The sequence below is a fragment of the Nerophis lumbriciformis genome, linkage group LG01 (genome assembly GCF_033978685.3).
Source record: "Nerophis lumbriciformis linkage group LG01, RoL_Nlum_v2.1, whole genome shotgun sequence".
Lineage (NCBI taxonomy): Eukaryota > Metazoa > Chordata > Actinopteri > Syngnathiformes > Syngnathidae > Nerophis > Nerophis lumbriciformis.
The window spans coordinates 78,095,371-78,114,552 of record NC_084548.2 but is presented as its reverse complement, the minus strand read 5'-3'; the positions used below and the strand labels follow the sequence as shown (position 1 = coordinate 78,114,552).

Genomic DNA, 19,182 nt, shown 5'->3' with positions numbered 1-19,182 from the left:
ACTACATACTACTATGTACATACTATTTACATATTACTACCTACTTCTGTTTACATATTACTACATACATGCTGTTTCTCTTTCCTTCTCTCTTCCATTTCTATCGCTGTCTTCTATTTCTTTCTATTATTTTTCCTCTTTCTCTCTCCCCAGTTTTCTCTCCATCTTTTTTCCGTTTTTTGTTTCCCTCCACTTTGTTCTCCTGTCTTGCTCTCCTTTCCTTTTCTGTCCGTATCTTCATCTTCACCTTCTTTATCTCTCGTTCTTTCTCGTTGTCTTCTCATTCCGTCTGTGCTGGTTGATGTGTTGATGTGTGCAGGAAGAGCAGCATCATCATTGCTGCGGACGAGAGCACCATCAGCTGGGGGCCATCGCCAACATATGGAGAGCTGGTAAGTTGGTCATGTGACCTTTTTACCGCAAACGCTAATGAAAGTCTTGCCTTCCTCCCTGTAGGGATATGGAGACAACAAAGCTAAATCCTCCACCACCGCCCAGGAAGTCAAGACCCTGGATGGCATTTATATTGAACAGGTGTGCTCTTGAGCAAGGCATGAGACAGTGAAGTGTGTGAGAAGACGTCCTGACTGGGCCTTGTGTTGCAGGTGGTGATGGGCTACTGTCACTCCATGGTCATTGCCAGGCAGGACACTCAGACGGAGCAGGAGAAAGTGCAAAAGTTGCCGGAGTACAATCCCCGAACAATCTGAGCGGGGCCACGCCTCCAGCTGGCTCACAAGAGACCTCGGCGGACCACAACAACTTTTCAGGGAGCTGGGACGTCTTCTTGAATTCCCTCAAGAGATCTGACATCTCATCCACCAGGGGCTCGCTTTGTCACACATTTGGATAAAAAAAACACAGACGAGCTAAAAAATTCCATAAACTGTTCCAGCTGAACAATTGAGACCTTTTCACTTGTGTGGTCTTGGTTTACGTCAAGCCCTTGTCCTCTGCAAGGGACGTGCATCCCAAAAAAAATCTATCTTTTGTCATATTGTTAAAATTCATGTCATTGTTTTGTGTAGCAGTATTTGAAAAGTCCAATTTACGGCTGCTTTCACTTTCTCAGCAGGGGACCAAAACTCCATTTGTTACATTCCTTTTCTTCACAATCTGGGTTATTGTTTGGGGGTTTTTCAATGATGCTTGTTCTGGTTACATTTTCATTCCAATAAAAGATGTGTAAACTCTTCTCCTGTGTTGTTGTACATGAAGAAAAATACAAGCAATGACTGAAAACATTTATTTCAATGTACAAAATCTGAACTCAATCTTCGTCTTCCTCCTCCTCTTCATCCTGGTTGATCTGGAAGTAACGTAGCTCGTAGCTCTCCTTGGTGTTGGCCACCACGCGCAGCCAGTCGCGAAGATTGTTCTTCTTCAGGTACTTCTTGGTCAGGTATTTCAGATATCTGAACGACAAACAAGATGTCAAAGTTGAAAAGAATGCATTTGTTGGTTGACCGCGGCCATTTCAACACTCCAAATATGGTCATGAAAACCACAATTAAAATCTAGGCTTAGGTGATCACTTGTTTTATTCATTAATTTGAGTTTGTGTTGCGGATGACTTTTTTTTAAAATATTCAAAAGTCAGTTTTCTCCTTTTGCTGTGGCAAAGTCTTAGCTTATAGAGATTCACAGGTAGAAATCCTCCCATGTGTTTTTGTCAGGGCCGATATCAGTTATTAGTCAAAAAGGGTGTAAAAAAAAATCAATTTTCGAATGAAACGCGATTATTTGCAACAATTCTTCAAAAAAGTATTTTTTTGCATTTTTTTTTCAATCTGCTTTTCAGACAAATGATGTAGATGATCTAAATCTGCCGTTACACATTGACTTTAGAACATTAATACTTTGCTTGTTGTCTTATTTGTATTTGACTATTAAATGTTTGGGTAAACAAAACTGGACAAGCTGGACAAGTGATGTAAACATGAGTATTACACGAGCTGGACAAGTGACGTAAACATGAGTATTACACGAGCTGGATAAGTGATGTCAACATGACTATTACATGAGCTGGACAAGTGATGTAAACATGAGTATTACACGAGCTGGATAAGTGATGTCAACATGAGTATTACATGAGCTGGACAAGTGATGTAAACATGAGTATTACACGAGCTGGACAAGTGATGCAAACATGAATATTACCGTATTTTCCGCACTATTAGCCGCACCTAAAAACCACAAATGTACTCAAAAGCTGACAGTGCGGCTTTTAACCCGGTGCGCTTTATATATGGATTAATATTAAGATTCATTTTCATAAAGTTTCGGTCTCGCAACTACGGTAAACAGCCGCCATCTTTTTTCCCCGTAGAAGAGGAAGTGCTTCTTCTTCTACGCAAGCAACCGCCAAGGTAAGCACCCGCCCCCATAGAACAGGAAGCGCTTCTTCTTCTACTGTAAGCAACCACCCGCCCGCGTAGAAGAAGAAGAAGCGCGCGGATATTACCGTACGTTTCATTTCCTTTGTGTGTTTACATCTGTAAAGACCACAAAATGGCTCCTACTAAGCGACAGGGATCTGGTTCATGAAAAGACGCAATCTCTCCATCCGCACACGGACTACTATTTCACAGCAACTGCCTAAAGACTTTCAAGAAAAGCTGGCTACTTTCCGTGCATATTGTAAAAACAAGATAGCTGAAAAAAAGATCCGGCCAGAGAACATTATCAACATGGACGAGGTTCCACTGACTTTTGATATTCCTGTGAACCGCACTGTGGATACAACGGGAGCACGTACGGTGAATATTCGCACCACAGGGAATGAGAAGTCATCCTTCACTGTGGTTCTAGCTTGCCATGCTAATGGCCAGAAACTTCCACCCATGGTGATATTCAAAAGGAAGACCTTGCCAAAAGAGACCTTTCCAGCCGGCGTCATCATAAAAGCTAACTCGAAGGGATGGATGAAGAAAAGATGAGCGAGTGGTTAAGGTAAGTTTAAGTTTACGCGAAGAGGCCGGGTGGCTTTTTTCACGCAGCTCTGTCCATGTTGATATACGTATGTTTGTGATTGCACATTTGCGTACATTTTGGGAGTGAACAGAGTTGTTAGAACGCTGGTTTTTAATATATTATTAAAGTTTGACTGACCTATCTGACTGTTTTTTTGACATTCCTTTAACGCAGTTAGATGCGGCTTACAACACGGGGCGGCTTATAGGTGGACAAAGTTTTGAAATATGCCGTTCATTGAAGGCGCGGCTTATAACCCAGGGCGCCTTATGGTGCGGAAAATACGGTACTTTGCTATCAGCCGTGAAAAAAAAAGCTGATCTCTAATTGAGAGATTTTAAATTGCAACTTAGTGGAGACAAATCCCAAATAGTGTTTCCTTCAAAGTGTGCAGGTATGGTACGTTGGCACAGGTGAAAAACTGGATTTCTGTGACAAAACCTCAACATACATGAGCCAGGACTTTTTTGCAGATGTACTGGTAATGAAAGTTGCTTATGAAGCAGTTTGAGGTTCAAGTGTAGAGTTGTGCTGACACACCTTTTAGAGAAGGGCACCTCTGAGGAGACGGTAATCTTACTCTTGCTCCTCTCGATGGACACCACACCTCCGCCAAGGTTGCCAGCTTTACCGTTCACCTTGATGCGCTCCTGGAGGAACTGCTCCTGGAAGTGGAGGAAGTCATGAGTGGTGGTCACGTGTCAGCGGCGACAACAAGACAACTTACAAAGTTGGCAGCGTCCATGATGCCATCTTCCACTGGGTGGGTGCAGTCCAATGTGAATTTAAGGACCTGCTTCTTCTTCTTGCCACCTTTACCACTGTTCTGCTTCTTCTGCTGCTGACACACATACACACACACATTGTGTTAATTGACACACACACACACACACACACACACTGTTTACAGCATTGACACACACACATACTGCATTTTTTTGAGTCACACATTAAAAGTGTTACTAAAACAGCCTTCTTTCATCTCCGTAATATCACTAAAATGTGTTCCATGTCGTTTACTAGCGAGGCTGAGATCATTATTCATGCCTTCGTTACGTCTCGTCTCCATTACTGTAACATATTATTTTCATGTCTCCCTGTCTACCATTAAAATATTACACTTGCTACAAAATATATATATATATATATATATATATATATAATAAAAAATAGTGCTCGATACCGTAGTAGAGCGCAATATATGTATGCGTGGGGAAAAAAATCACAAGACTACTTCATCTCTACAGGCCTGTTTCAATCATCAGGAGATGATAGTCTTGTGATTTTTTTTCCCCACACATACATATATTGCGCTCTACTACGGTATCGAGCACTATTTTTTGGATAACCTTATTAAGACATATATATATATATATATGTCTTAATAAGGTATTATTAACAGTCCATAGTGGTAATAACAACACCCTACTTTTCTTAGGGTGTTGTTGACAAACACTTTCCCAAAGACAACACCCTAAGAAAAGTATTCAACAAGAACAACATTAAATTGAGCTACAGCTGCATGAACAATATACGACAAATTATCTCAAACCACAACAAAACAATTGCAAATGAGCCGTCGGCCCCCAGACAGAGCGACTCCAAAACCAACAAAGACTGCAACTGTCGAAAGAAACCTGATTGCCCTCTCAACGGGGGGTGCTTACAAACATCAGTTGTCTACCAATCTAAGGTAACACGCAAGGACATCAACACATCCGACACATATGTAGGATTAACCGAGGGGGAGTTCAAAACCAGATGGAACAATCACAAGGCTTCTTTCAGGAACAAAAACCTGCGGAATACCACAGAACTCAGCAAACACATTTGGGACCTCAAAGACAATAATGTTGAATATTCAATAACATGGCAAATTCTTGCATCCAGCACACCTTACAATAGTGGTAATAAAAGATGCAACCTATGCTTGAAAGAGAAACTGTTTATTATTTACCGTCCAGACCTGTCATCCCTCAACAAGCGCAGCGAAATTGTAACAGCATGCCGCCACAGACGGAAACACCTCCTAGGTAACACATGAGCCAATCACCACGCCCCTACGCCAGCCTGTACCCACCCACTCTGTGCCCTATATAAACCATGGTATGTGAATGCTCCCATTAAAATCTCCTGATGATTGAGGGAACCCCCCTCATGAAACAGGCCTGTAGAGATGAAATAGTCTTGTGATTTTTTCCCCCACACATACTTATATATATGTATATGTATATATATGTATGTATATATATATATGTATATATATGTATGTATATATATATATATATATATATATATATATATATATATATACATATATATATATACACTAGGGCTGCAACAACTAATCGATTAAAACGATTATAAAAATAGTTGGCGATGACTTCATCGATTCATTGGAACTATGCTATGCGCATGTGCGGAGGCTTTTTTTTAATTTTTTTAAATAAACCTTTATTTATAAACTGCAACATTTACAAACAGCTGATAAACAATAATTAAAATAAGTACAAAAACAGTAGAAAACAGTGGCAGTGCGGCGCTGAGGCTATGTGTCATGAGGTGGAGGCAAGCGAGCCAATGATGTGTCATGTGCAGCTCACGTGACCACGCCGTCTGGAAACATTGGAAAAATGGCGCAGGAAAACAGTACGGATAGTTCAGCAGAAAAACATCTTGAGGTTATTGCTTCAATGGAGAAAAGTGTACCACCTAAGTGGTGAAAAGTGTGGGAACACTTCACTTTAAAGACTTGAAAGAAGAGCGTTGGCACGGAAGTACAACATTGCTTCAGGAGCAGCTGAAGAGGAAACATGTTGGAGCCATGGATGAAGGCAAGAACTCACAGTACCTAACTTTTTAAGTCCATAGTGGCAACAGGTATTCATGAGTTCAGCTTTTTTGTGAGTAACGTTATGCCTTTGTTGCAACGCGGGGCCGATAATGTGTCTCCGCCACATTTGACTCCGTTTTGAGAGAGAAAACGCACGCTTACCAATTTGGAAATAAACGTAACGGACAGAAATATCTCAGGTTGGTTTCATAATGGATCAATGTATCAATATATTTAGATTTGAGTGACGCTTTAGTATAACTAAACGTTATGAAGGTGCTGGAATATTTCATGCTATTATACAGAGGCAGCCTAATATTAATACTTTATTATTCACAACAGAAACGTGTACAATATCTGATTCACTTCTGATCTGATGACTTACATTTCTGTCTTATTATTGCTGTATGCTGCATCCACAATGTCCACTACATGGTGCCACTATGCTGTTTTTTTCCCCAATAAAATACTGGAAAGGATAGAAATGTAGTTTGTCTCTTTTATCCGATTATTAATCGAAGTAATAATCGACAGATTAATCGATTATAAAATTAATCGTTAGTTGCAGCCCTAATACACACACATATATATACAGGTAAAAGCCAGTAAATTAGAATATTTTGAAAAACTTGATTTATTTCAGTAATTGCATTCAAAAGGTGTAACTTGTACATTATATTTATTCATTGCACACAGACTGATGCATTCAAATGTTTATTTCATTTAATTTTGATGATTTGAAGTGGCAACAAATGAAAATCCAAAATTCCGTGTGTCACAAAATTAGAATATTACTTAAGGCTAATACAAAAAAGGGATTTTTAGAAATGTTGGCCAACTGAAAAGTATGAAAATGAAAAATATGAGCATGTACAATACTCAATACTTGGTTGGAGCTCCTTTTGCCTCAATTACTGCGTTAATGCGGCGTGGCATGGAGTCGATGAGTTTCTGGCACTGCTCAGGTGTTATGAGAGCCCAGGTTGCTCTGATAGTGGCCTTCAACTCTTCTGCGTTTTTGGCTCTGGCATTCTGCATCTTCCTTTTCACAATACCCCACAGATTTTCTATGGGGCTAAGGTCAGGGGAGTTGGCGGGCCAATTTAGAACAGAAATACCATGGTCCGTAAACCAGGCACGGGTAGATTTTGCGCTGTGTGCAGGCGCCAAGTCCTGTTGGAACTTGAAATCTCCATCTCCATAGAGCAGGTCAGCAGCAGGAAGCATGAAGTGCTCTAAAACTTGCTGGTAGACGGCTGCGTTGACCCTGGATCTCAGGAAACAGAGTGGACCGACACCAGCAGATGACATGGCACCCCAAACCATCACCCAACCATGCAAATTTTGCATTTCCTTTGGAAATCGAGGTCCCAGAGTCTGGAGGAAGACAGGAGAGGCACAGGATCCACGTTGCCTGAAGTCTAGTGTAAAGTTTCCACCATCAGTGATGGTTTGGGGTGCCATGTCATCTGCTGGTGTCGGTCCACTCTGTTTCCTGAGATCCAGGGTCAACGCAGCCGTCTACCAGCAAGACCAGTTGATCTGCCATCTCTTTTCTGCTCCACTCTCCTTCGTGGAGAGGGGCGCAGAGATTAGGTGACCACAGATGCAGCGCTAGCTGTTCAAAGTCGGGACCCGGAGTGGACCACTCATCTGTGCATCAGTTGAGGACGTCTCTGTGCTGCTGACCTGTCTGGACTCTCACACTGTAACTAGATCCACTATGGACTGGACTCTCACACTATTATGTTAGATCCACTATGGACTGGACTCTCACACTATTATGTTAGATCCACTATGGACTGGACTCTCACACTATTATGTTAGATCCACTATGGACTGGACTCTCACACTATTATGTTAGATCCACTATGGACTGGACTCTCACAATATTATGTTAGATCCACTATGGACTGGACTCTCACACTATTATGTTAGATCCACTATGGACTGGACTCTCACACTATTATGTTAGATCCACTATGGACTGGACTCTCACACTACTATGTTACATCCACTATGGACTGGACTCTCACTATTATGTTAGATCCACTATGGACTGGACTCTCACTATTATGTTGGATCCACTATGGACTGGACTCTTACTATTATGTTAGATCCACTATGGACTGGACTCTCACTATTATGTTAGATCCACTATGGACTGGACTGTCACTATTATGTTAGATCCACTATGGACTGGACTGTCACTATTATGTTAGATCCACTATGGACTGGACTCTCACACTATTATGTTAGATCCACTATGGACTGGACTCTCACACTATTATGTTAGATCCACTATGGACTGGACTCTCACACTATTATGTTAGATCCACTATGGACTGGACTCTCACAATTATGTTAGATCCACTATGGACTGGACTCTCACTATTATGCTAGATCCACTATGGACTGGACTCACACACTATTATGTTAGATCCACTATGGACTGGACTCTCACACTATTATGTTAGATCCACTATGGACTGGACTCTCACACTATTATGTTAGATCCACTATGGACTGGACTCTCACTATTATGGTAGATCCACTATGGACTGGACTCTCACTATTATGTTAGATCCACTATGGACTGGACTCTCACATTATTATGTTAGATCCACTATGGACTGGACTCTCACACTATTATGTTAGATCCACTATGGACTGGACTCTCACACTATTATGTTAGATCCACTATGGACTGGACATTCACACTATTATGTTAGATCCACTATGGACTGGACTCTCACTATTATGTTAGATCCACTATGGACTGGACTCTCACACTATTATGTTAGATCCACTATGGACTGGACTCTCACACTATAACTAGATCCACTATGGACTGGACTCTCACACTATTATGTTAGATCCACTATGGACTGGACTCTCACACTATTATGCTAGATCCACTATGGACTGGACTCTCACACTATTATGTTAGATCCACTATGGACTGGACTCTCACACTATTATGTTAGATCCACTATGGACTGGACTCTCACTATTATGTTAGATCCACTATGGACTGGACTCTCACACTGTAACTAGATCCACTATGGACTGGACTCTCACTATTATGTTAGATCCACTATGGACTGGACTCTCACTATTATGTTAGATCCACTATGGACTGGACCCTCACTATTATGTTAGATCCACTATGGACTGGACTCTCACTATTATGTTAGATCCACTATGGACTGGTCTCTCACACTATTATGTTAGATCCACTATGGACTGAAATCACACTATTATGTTAGATTCACTATGGACTGGACTCTCACTATTATGTTAGATCCACTATGGACTGGACTCTCACTATTATGTTAGATCCACTATGGACTGGACTCTCACTATTATGTTAGATCCACTATGGACTGGACCCTTACTATTATGTTAGATCCACTATGGACTGGACTCTCACACTATTATGTTAGATCCACTATGGACTGAACTCCCACACTATTATGTTAGATCCACTATGGACTGGACTCTCTCACTATTATGTTAGATCCACTATGGACTGGACTCTCACACTATTATGTTAGATCCACTATGGACTGGACTCTCACACTATTATGTTAGATCCACTATGGACTGGACTCTCACACTATTATGTTAGATCCACTATGGACTGGACTCTCACACTATTATGTTAGATCCACTATGGACTGGACTCTCACTATTATGTTAGATCCACTATGGACTGGACTCTCACACTATTATGTTAGATCCACTATGGACTGGACTCTCACACTATTATGTTAGATCCACTATGGACTGGACTCTCACACTATTATGTTAGATCCACTATGGACTGGACTCTCACAATATTATGTTAGATCCACTATGGACTGGACTCACACTATTATGTTAGATCCACTATGGACTAGACTCTCACTATTATGTTAGATCCACTATGGACTGGACTCTCACACTATTATGTTAGATCCACTATGGACTGGACTCTCACACTATTATGTTAGATCCACTATGGACTGGACTCTCACACTATTATGTTAGATCCACTATGGACTGGACTCTCACTATTATGTTAGATCCACTATGGACTGGACTCTCACTATTATGTTAGATCCACTATGGACTGGACTCTCACACTATTATGTTAGATCCACTATGGACTGGACTCTCACACTATTATGTTAGATCCACTATGGACTGGACTCTCACTATTATGTTAGATCCACTATGGACTGGACTCTCACTATTATGTTAGATCCACTATGGACTGGACTCTCACACTATTATGTTAGATCCACTATGGACTGGACTCTCACTATTATGTTAGATCCACTATGGACTGGACTCTCACTATTATGTTAGATCCACTATGGACTGGACTCTCACTATTATGTTAGATCCACTATGGACTGGACTCTCACTATTATGTTAGATCCACTATGGACTGGACTCTCACTATTATGTTAGATCCACTATGGACTGGACTCTCACTATTATGCTAGATCCACTATGGACTGGACTCACACACTATTATGTTAGATCCACTATGGACTGGACTCTCACACTATTATGTTAGATCCACTATGGACTGGACTCTCACACTATTATGTTAGATCCACTATGGACTGGACTCTCACTATTATGGTAGATCCACTATGGACTGGACTCTCACTATTATGTTAGATCCACTATGGACTGGACTCTCACATTATTATGTTAGATCCACTATGGACTGGACTCTCACACTATTATGTTAGATCCACTATGGACTGGACTCTCACACTATTATGTTAGATCCACTATGGACTGGACATTCACACTATTATGTTAGATCCACTATGGACTGGACTCTCACTATTATGTTAGATCCACTATGGACTGGACTCTCACACTATTATGTTAGATCCACTATGGACTGGACTCTCACACTATAACTAGATCCACTATGGACTGGACTCTCACACTATTATGTTAGATCCACTATGGACTGGACTCTCACACTATTATGCTAGATCCACTATGGACTGGACTCTCACACTATTATGTTAGATCCACTATGGACTGGACTCTCACACTATTATGTTAGATCCACTATGGACTGGACTCTCACTATTATGTTAGATCCACTATGGACTGGACTCTCACACTGTAACTAGATCCACTATGGACTGGACTCTCACTATTATGTTAGATCCACTATGGACTGGACTCTCACTATTATGTTAGATCCACTATGGACTGGACCCTCACTATTATGTTAGATCCACTATGGACTGGACTCTCACTATTATGTTAGATCCACTATGGACTGGTCTCTCACACTATTATGTTAGATCCACTATGGACTGAAATCACACTATTATGTTAGATTCACTATGGACTGGACTCTCACTATTATGTTAGATCCACTATGGACTGGACTCTCACTATTATGTTAGATCCACTATGGACTGGACTCTCACTATTATGTTAGATCCACTATGGACTGGACCCTTACTATTATGTTAGATCCACTATGGACTGGACTCTCACACTATTATGTTAGATCCACTATGGACTGAACTCCCACACTATTATGTTAGATCCACTATGGACTGGACTCTCTCACTATTATGTTAGATCCACTATGGACTGGACTCTCACACTATTATGTTAGATCCACTATGGACTGGACTCTCACACTATTATGTTAGATCCACTATGGACTGGACTCTCACACTATTATGTTAGATCCACTATGGACTGGACTCTCACACTATTATGTTAGATCCACTATGGACTGGACTCTCACTATTATGTTAGATCCACTATGGACTGGACTCTCACACTATTATGTTAGATCCACTATGGACTGGACTCTCACACTATTATGTTAGATCCACTATGGACTGGACTCTCACACTATTATGTTAGATCCACTATGGACTGGACTCTCACAATATTATGTTAGATCCACTATGGACTGGACTCACACTATTATGTTAGATCCACTATGGACTAGACTCTCACTATTATGTTAGATCCACTATGGACTGGACTCTCACACTATTATGTTAGATCCACTATGGACTGGACTCTCACACTATTATGTTAGATCCACTATGGACTGGACTCTCACACTATTATGTTAGATCCACTATGGACTGGACTCTCACTATTATGTTAGATCCACTATGGACTGGACTCTCACTATTATGTTAGATCCACTATGGACTGGACTCTCACACTATTATGTTAGATCCACTATGGACTGGACTCTCACACTATTATGTTAGATCCACTATGGACTGGACTCTCACTATTATGTTAGATCCACTATGGACTGGACTCTCACTATTATGTTAGATCCACTATGGACTGGACTCTCACACTATTATGTTAGATCCACTATGGACTGGACTCTCACTATTATGTTAGATCCACTATGGACTGGACTCTCACTATTATGTTAGATCCACTATGGACTGGACTCTCACTATTATGTTAGATCCACTATGGACTGGACTCTCACTATTATGTTAGATCCACTATGGACTGGACTCTCACTATTATGTTAGATCCACTATGGACTGGACTCTCACTATTATGCTAGATCCACTATGGACTGGACTCACACACTATTATGTTAGATCCACTATGGACTGGACTCTCACACTATTATGTTAGATCCACTATGGACTGGACTCTCACACTATTATGTTAGATCCACTATGGACTGGACTCTCACTATTATGGTAGATCCACTATGGACTGGACTCTCACTATTATGTTAGATCCACTATGGACTGGACTCTCACATTATTATGTTAGATCCACTATGGACTGGACTCTCACACTATTATGTTAGATCCACTATGGACTGGACTCTCACACTATTATGTTAGATCCACTATGGACTGGACATTCACACTATTATGTTAGATCCACTATGGACTGGACTCTCACTATTATGTTAGATCCACTATGGACTGGACTCTCACACTATTATGTTAGATCCACTATGGACTGGACTCTCACACTATAACTAGATCCACTATGGACTGGACTCTCACACTATTATGTTAGATCCACTATGGACTGGACTCTCACACTATTATGCTAGATCCACTATGGACTGGACTCTCACACTATTATGTTAGATCCACTATGGACTGGACTCTCACACTATTATGTTAGATCCACTATGGACTGGACTCTCACTATTATGTTAGATCCACTATGGACTGGACTCTCACACTGTAACTAGATCCACTATGGACTGGACTCTCACTATTATGTTAGATCCACTATGGACTGGACTCTCACTATTATGTTAGATCCACTATGGACTGGACCCTCACTATTATGTTAGATCCACTATGGACTGGACTCTCACTATTATGTTAGATCCACTATGGACTGGTCTCTCACACTATTATGTTAGATCCACTATGGACTGAAATCACACTATTATGTTAGATTCACTATGGACTGGACTCTCACTATTATGTTAGATCCACTATGGACTGGACTCTCACTATTATGTTAGATCCACTATGGACTGGACTCTCACTATTATGTTAGATCCACTATGGACTGGACCCTTACTATTATGTTAGATCCACTATGGACTGGACTCTCACACTATTATGTTAGATCCACTATGGACTGAACTCCCACACTATTATGTTAGATCCACTATGGACTGGACTCTCTCACTATTATGTTAGATCCACTATGGACTGGACTCTCACACTATTATGTTAGATCCACTATGGACTGGACTCTCACACTATTATGTTAGATCCACTATGGACTGGACTCTCACACTATTATGTTAGATCCACTATGGACTGGACTCTCACACTATTATGTTAGATCCACTATGGACTGGACTCTCACTATTATGTTAGATCCACTATGGACTGGACTCTCACACTATTATGTTAGATCCACTATGGACTGGACTCTCACACTATTATGTTAGATCCACTATGGACTGGACTCTCACACTATTATGTTAGATCCACTATGGACTGGACTCTCACAATATTATGTTAGATCCACTATGGACTGGACTCACACTATTATGTTAGATCCACTATGGACTAGACTCTCACTATTATGTTAGATCCACTATGGACTGGACTCTCACACTATTATGTTAGATCCACTATGGACTGGACTCTCACACTATTATGTTAGATCCACTATGGACTGGACTCTCACACTATTATGTTAGATCCACTATGGACTGGACTCTCACTATTATGTTAGATCCACTATGGACTGGACTCTCACTATTATGTTAGATCCACTATGGACTGGACTCTCACACTATTATGTTAGATCCACTATGGACTGGACTCTCACACTATTATGTTAGATCCACTATGGACTGGACTCTCACTATTATGTTAGATCCACTATGGACTGGACTCTCACTATTATGTTAGATCCACTATGGACTGGACTCTCACACTATTATGTTAGATCCACTATGGACTGGACTCTCACTATTATGTTAGATCCACTATGGACTGGACTCTCACTATTATGTTAGATCCACTATGGACTGGACTCTCACACTATTATGTTAGATCCACTATGGACTGGACTCTCACACTATTATGTTAGATCCATATCTGCGGTCCCCTGCAAGGTTTCTTATTGTCATCCCATTGGGTTAAGTTTTTCCTTGCCCTGATGTGGGATCAGATGTCGTTGTGGCTTGTGCAGCCCTTTGAGACACTTGTGATTTAGGGCTATATAAGTAAACTTTGAAATTTTAAAAATGGATTGATTGTGGAAGAGAATATGTAAATGTATCATCAGAACAAAAAGAATGTTCTAGATAGTTTAAAAAGCTCACCTGCAGCCAACGTAGCATAAACGTAACACTACTACATTCAAGACTGAAGTTTTCATTAATTTCAAAGATAAAATCACAAATAATGACAAGTATCGGTGAAGATTTAAAGAGTTAAATGGTGACATTAGTCAGCTAGCAGGAGCGAGGATCCACAACGTGGTGAGTTAGCACGGAGATGCTAACGTTAGCTACAGGCCGCTAAAAACTTAGCTACCTAATGTGCTCGTTAAAAAACACCTAACGAGGCCACGCGTAAGGCTCTTGTTCGACACTGGCAGTTGTTACACGACGACGGCGACAGCTGCGCTATTATTTGTTATTTTCATACAAGAAAAAGTGCAGTTTGACTGGATTGTTGACACGCGATTCTACTTACAATAGGCGCCATGGCGAAGAAGCTAGCAAAGAGAACGAGAAAGAGTGCGCATGCGTTAAAAGGGCTTACTAATCAATTGCCGAATCATTGATCCTGAGGCTGATCATCGTCGCCGGATTAGGAAAATGTCACATTTTAGTACGAGATGGGTAAAATTATCGTATTTTGAGGAACAATATCGTACACACACGATTTTTCTAATCCTTAAGAAAACATTACCAAAACTCCGCGTTACTAATCAACTGCCGAATCATTGATTATTTATGTTGCTCATCGTTGGCAGATGAGAATAGGGAAATGTGACATTATCGTACCAGAAGGTCGTATTTAGAGGAATGTTATCATACACACCCGATTATTTTGAATATTTCGGAAAACATTACATCAACTCACAACCCCGGAAATTCCTATAGGTCACGTGATTGCCACCCAGCAATCGTAGGCTTGACAGAAGTGTGGCAAACAGCGCCCCCACGTGGCTACACAAAGGCAGGACGGTGAGACGAAACTAAAACTGAACTGGCTACAAAGTAAACAAAAACAGAATGCTGGACGACAGCAAAGACTTACATGTGGAGCAAAGACAAAGTACATCCGAACATGACAATTAACAATGTCCCCACAAATAAGGATGAAAACAACTGAAATAGTCTTTGAATGCTAAAACAAAGCAGATGCGGGGAAATATCGCTCAAAGGAAGACATGAAACTGCGACAGGAAAATACCAAAAAAAAAGAGAAAAAGCCACCAAAATAGGAGCGCAAGACAAGAAGTAAAACACTACACACAGGAAAACAGCAAAAAAAAGTCCAAATAAGTCAGGGTGTGATGTGACAGGTGGTGACAGTACACCTACTTTGAGACAAGAGCTACATTGATGCATGCTTGGTTATGCTTTAAAGTCAATCAATCAATCAATGTTTATTTATATAGCCCTAAATCACAAGTGTCTCAAAGGGCTGCACAAGCCACAACGACATCCTCGGTACAGAGCCCACATAAGGGCAAGGAAAAACTCACCCCAGTGGGACGTCGATGTGAATGACTATGAGAAACCTTGGAGAGGACCGCATATGACCTCTAGGGCACCTGCAGTCCGGGCGGAGGTGTACCGTTTACTAATTGACAATTATGGACAGGGTCAAATTAATCGTATATTCATGTTTGGAATTATGAATAGTGTACGTAAATATGGTGAAGTTATCGTACAAATACGCTGTACTTTGTACATTTGGCAACGTTGATGAAGTGACGTTTTTTTTTTCCTGCAACGGTTTCAGAATATCTTCTCATAAAGTTCTATATTTACGACTAACATTTAGACCACTAAAACTATAAATATTTGTACATTATACACAAACATTCCTAAAGTGCGGCTTGTGCTTAGCTTTTTGTTGGCCAGTAAAGCTGTGAGAAAAAAAAAAAGGTAAAAAGGATCAAAGTAAAAGGAAAAAAAAAAAGCTAATAAAAATAATCAACCTAAAGCTTTGTCCTTAAAGTGTATCGTAAAGCATTTGCAGCAAGTTATGGCTAAATTATTGCTTTTTTTATTTTCACGTTCCAGGTAAAAACTGCCGTTTTATGTACATAAATGGCAAGACTCCAATTAAATTGTCAAATAATTTAATAAGTTTACAGAAATAAAACTAACAGATCACTTGATGAGGATAACAAAAACAAGACAATTACAAGAAACTGTGAAAAGTGGGATTTGTTTTTAGCCTGAGCAGAGGTGATGAAATGGATTACCGTATTTTCCGCACTATTAGCCGCACCTAAAAACCACAAATTTACTCAAAAGCTGACAGTGCGGCTTATAACCCGGTGCGCTTTATATATGGATTAATATTAAGATTCATTTTCATAAAGTTTCGGTCTCGCAACTACGGTAAACAGCCGCCATCTTTTTTCCCCGTAGAAGAGGAAGTGCTTCTTTTTCTACGCAAGCAACCGCCAAGGTAAGCACCCGCCCCCATAGAACAGGAAGCGCTTCTTCTTCTACTGTAAGCAACCACCCGCCCACGTAGAAGAAGAAGAAGAAGCGCGGATATTACGTTTCATTTCCTTTGTGTGTTTACATCTGTAAAGACCACAAAATGGCTCCTACTAAGCGACAGGTTTCCGGTTCATGAAAAGACGCAATCTCTCCACCCGCACACGGACTACTATTTCACAGCAACTGCCTAAAGACTTTCAAGAAAAGCTGGCTACTTTCCGTGCATATTGTAAAAACAAGATAGCTGAAAAAAAGATCCGGCCAGAGAACATTATCAACATGGACGAGGTTCCACAGACTTTTGATATTCCTGTGAACCGCACTGTGGATACAACGGGAGCACGTACGGTGAATATTCGCACCACAGGGAATGAGAAGTCATCCTCCACTGTGGTTCTAGCTTGCCATGCTAATGGCCAGAAACTTCCACCCATGGTGATATTCAAAAGGAAGACCTTGCCAAAAGAGACCTTTCCAGCCGGCGTCATCATAAAAGCTAACTCGAAGGGATGGATGGATGAAGAAAAGATGAGCGAGTGGTTAAGGTAAGTTTACTCGAAGAGGCCGGGTGGCTTTTTTCACGCAGCTCCGTCCATGTTGATATACGACTCCATGCGCGCCCACATCACGCTGGTTTTCAATATATTATTAAAGTTTGACTGACCTGACTGTTTTTTTGACATTCCTTTAGCGCAGTTAGATGCGGCTTACAACACGGGGCGGCTTATAGGTGGACAAAGTTTTGAAATATGCCGTTCATTGAAGGCGCGGCTTATAACCCAGGGCGCCTTATGGTGCGGAAAATACGGTACATCGACGGTGCTTGATTGGACTTCACAGTGGCTTCACTCACTATTTCACCAGCCCTGCTGAGCATGAAGACAACATAATGGGTGCAAACAATAGTTAAAAACAAAGTGATATCATCCAGGTTCGTTTGTAAACATTGCTACATATGAGAGCTATACATTGGATTTATTGTCATTAAAAAAAAAAGAGAAGTACAATAAATAATAAGAGGGCAGTTGTCATTGAAGAGCACGATGTCATTCTTTACTGCGTCACAATTGCTTGTGCTTTCCGTTTCTTGCCTCTAAACAAACGTATGTATTTATGTTTTTAATGTTTGCTCACTAAATGTGCAAACTGACATCTTACTATATGTTGTACTTGTTCACAGCCCTTCCAGGCAGGAAATGTTACAATTTGCTGCTCTGCATAAAGGAGATGAATTACAGGAGGTAGAAGCAGCATCACTAGTCCAATCGCTACCTGCCTTGACAACATGTAAACAACTTTACACACAATTAACCCTAAACATTGGGAATAGTATTGTACCAACCTCTAACCCATGATTTATCTCTTAGCTAAATACAGTTGATTTAGATACATTATTAAATAGATGTAATATTAATACGGAATCCCTTTTTTTGCAGCCTAACTGGGCTTTTACAAGTTCCTGTGCAAAGCAAAAACCCTCTCCCTACGGACAAGAGCGCAGCAGCTGGCATGGTCCAAGCATGCAAACAAAACCGCAAACAAGTGCTACTAGAATACACGGTGAAAGGTTTTGGTCTCTCTAACTGGATGGTAGAGTTTGGTCAAGTAAAAGCGGTCCACTTGGCTTGCCGCCGTGCCCGCTGTGGCGTCTTCGCCAGCGAGTGAGTGAGTGCGGTCCAGCCCACGTTTGGCCCCGTGACCACGCTGACAAGAGGGCCGGCCTGCTTTTTGGAGTCAAGCCCACTCGGGAGTGACGCTCCTAGGGGCCTAGTTGACGCGGATTCCTGAGATGAAGGGCAGCCCAGTGGGAACCCTCTTTTTGTACTCCACATAGTCCTCGGCAAAGAAGTTGATGAGGGAAATCTCCTCCTCCTCGATGCGCTCCCGGAAGAACCTCCAGCTGGCTATTGTGTAGCCCAGAGTACATATGGGGTTGCACAGCAGGACCTGCAAGGCAGCGCCTACTTGTTAGCAAACATGACACTTTACACAACCACAGAAACAATATTTAAAAAGACAGTCTAAAAAAAAAAAAAAATATATATATATATATATATATATATATATATATATATATATATATATATGTCTTAATAAGGTTATCCAAAAAAATAGTGCTCGATACCGTAGTAGAGCGCAATATATGTGTGTGGGAAAAAAA

General features: G+C 40.9%; 3 protein-coding genes across 5 annotated transcripts in view; 1 reads left to right on the top strand and 2 right to left on the bottom strand.

The window, feature by feature from the left end:
- The window catches only part of rcc2 (regulator of chromosome condensation 2), a 29,771-nt gene extending 28,576 nt beyond the window's left edge, over nt 1-1,195 (top strand). For both annotated transcript variants that reach the window (XM_061973338.2, XM_061973331.2), the window contains 3 exons: nt 320-392; nt 457-534; nt 606-1,195. In XM_061973338.2, coding sequence (XP_061829322.1) covers nt 320-392; nt 457-534; nt 606-710 — 256 coding nt within the window. In that variant the 3' untranslated portion in view covers nt 711-1,195. The remainder of the gene's footprint in view (nt 1-319; nt 393-456; nt 535-605) is intronic.
- Nucleotides 1,196-1,232: 37 nt separating this feature from the next.
- LOC133615018 (large ribosomal subunit protein eL22) lies at nt 1,233-15,080 on the bottom strand. 2 transcript variants are annotated; one of them, XM_061973355.2, is made up of 4 exons: nt 15,025-15,080; nt 3,701-3,811; nt 3,514-3,638; nt 1,233-1,415 (listed from the first exon to the last, which is right to left on the bottom strand). In XM_061973355.2, exons 1-4 carry the CDS (start codon nt 15,034-15,036, stop codon nt 1,271-1,273), a joined length of 393 nt encoding a protein of 130 aa, XP_061829339.1. In that variant the 5' UTR covers nt 15,037-15,080; the 3' UTR covers nt 1,233-1,270. The 2 variants fall into 2 exon arrangements, with proteins under 2 accessions (XP_061829339.1, XP_061829331.1); XM_061973347.2 differs by having other exon boundaries at nt 3,701-3,814; nt 15,025-15,063.
- A 1,551-nt stretch (nt 15,081-16,631) lies between these two features.
- icmt (isoprenylcysteine carboxyl methyltransferase) overlaps nt 16,632-19,182 on the bottom strand; it is a 23,874-nt gene continuing 21,323 nt past the window's right edge. Inside the window, exon 5 of the mRNA XM_061973322.2 lies at nt 16,632-18,968. Coding sequence (XP_061829306.1) covers nt 18,789-18,968 — 180 coding nt within the window. The 3' untranslated portion in view covers nt 16,632-18,788. The remainder of the gene's footprint in view (nt 18,969-19,182) is intronic.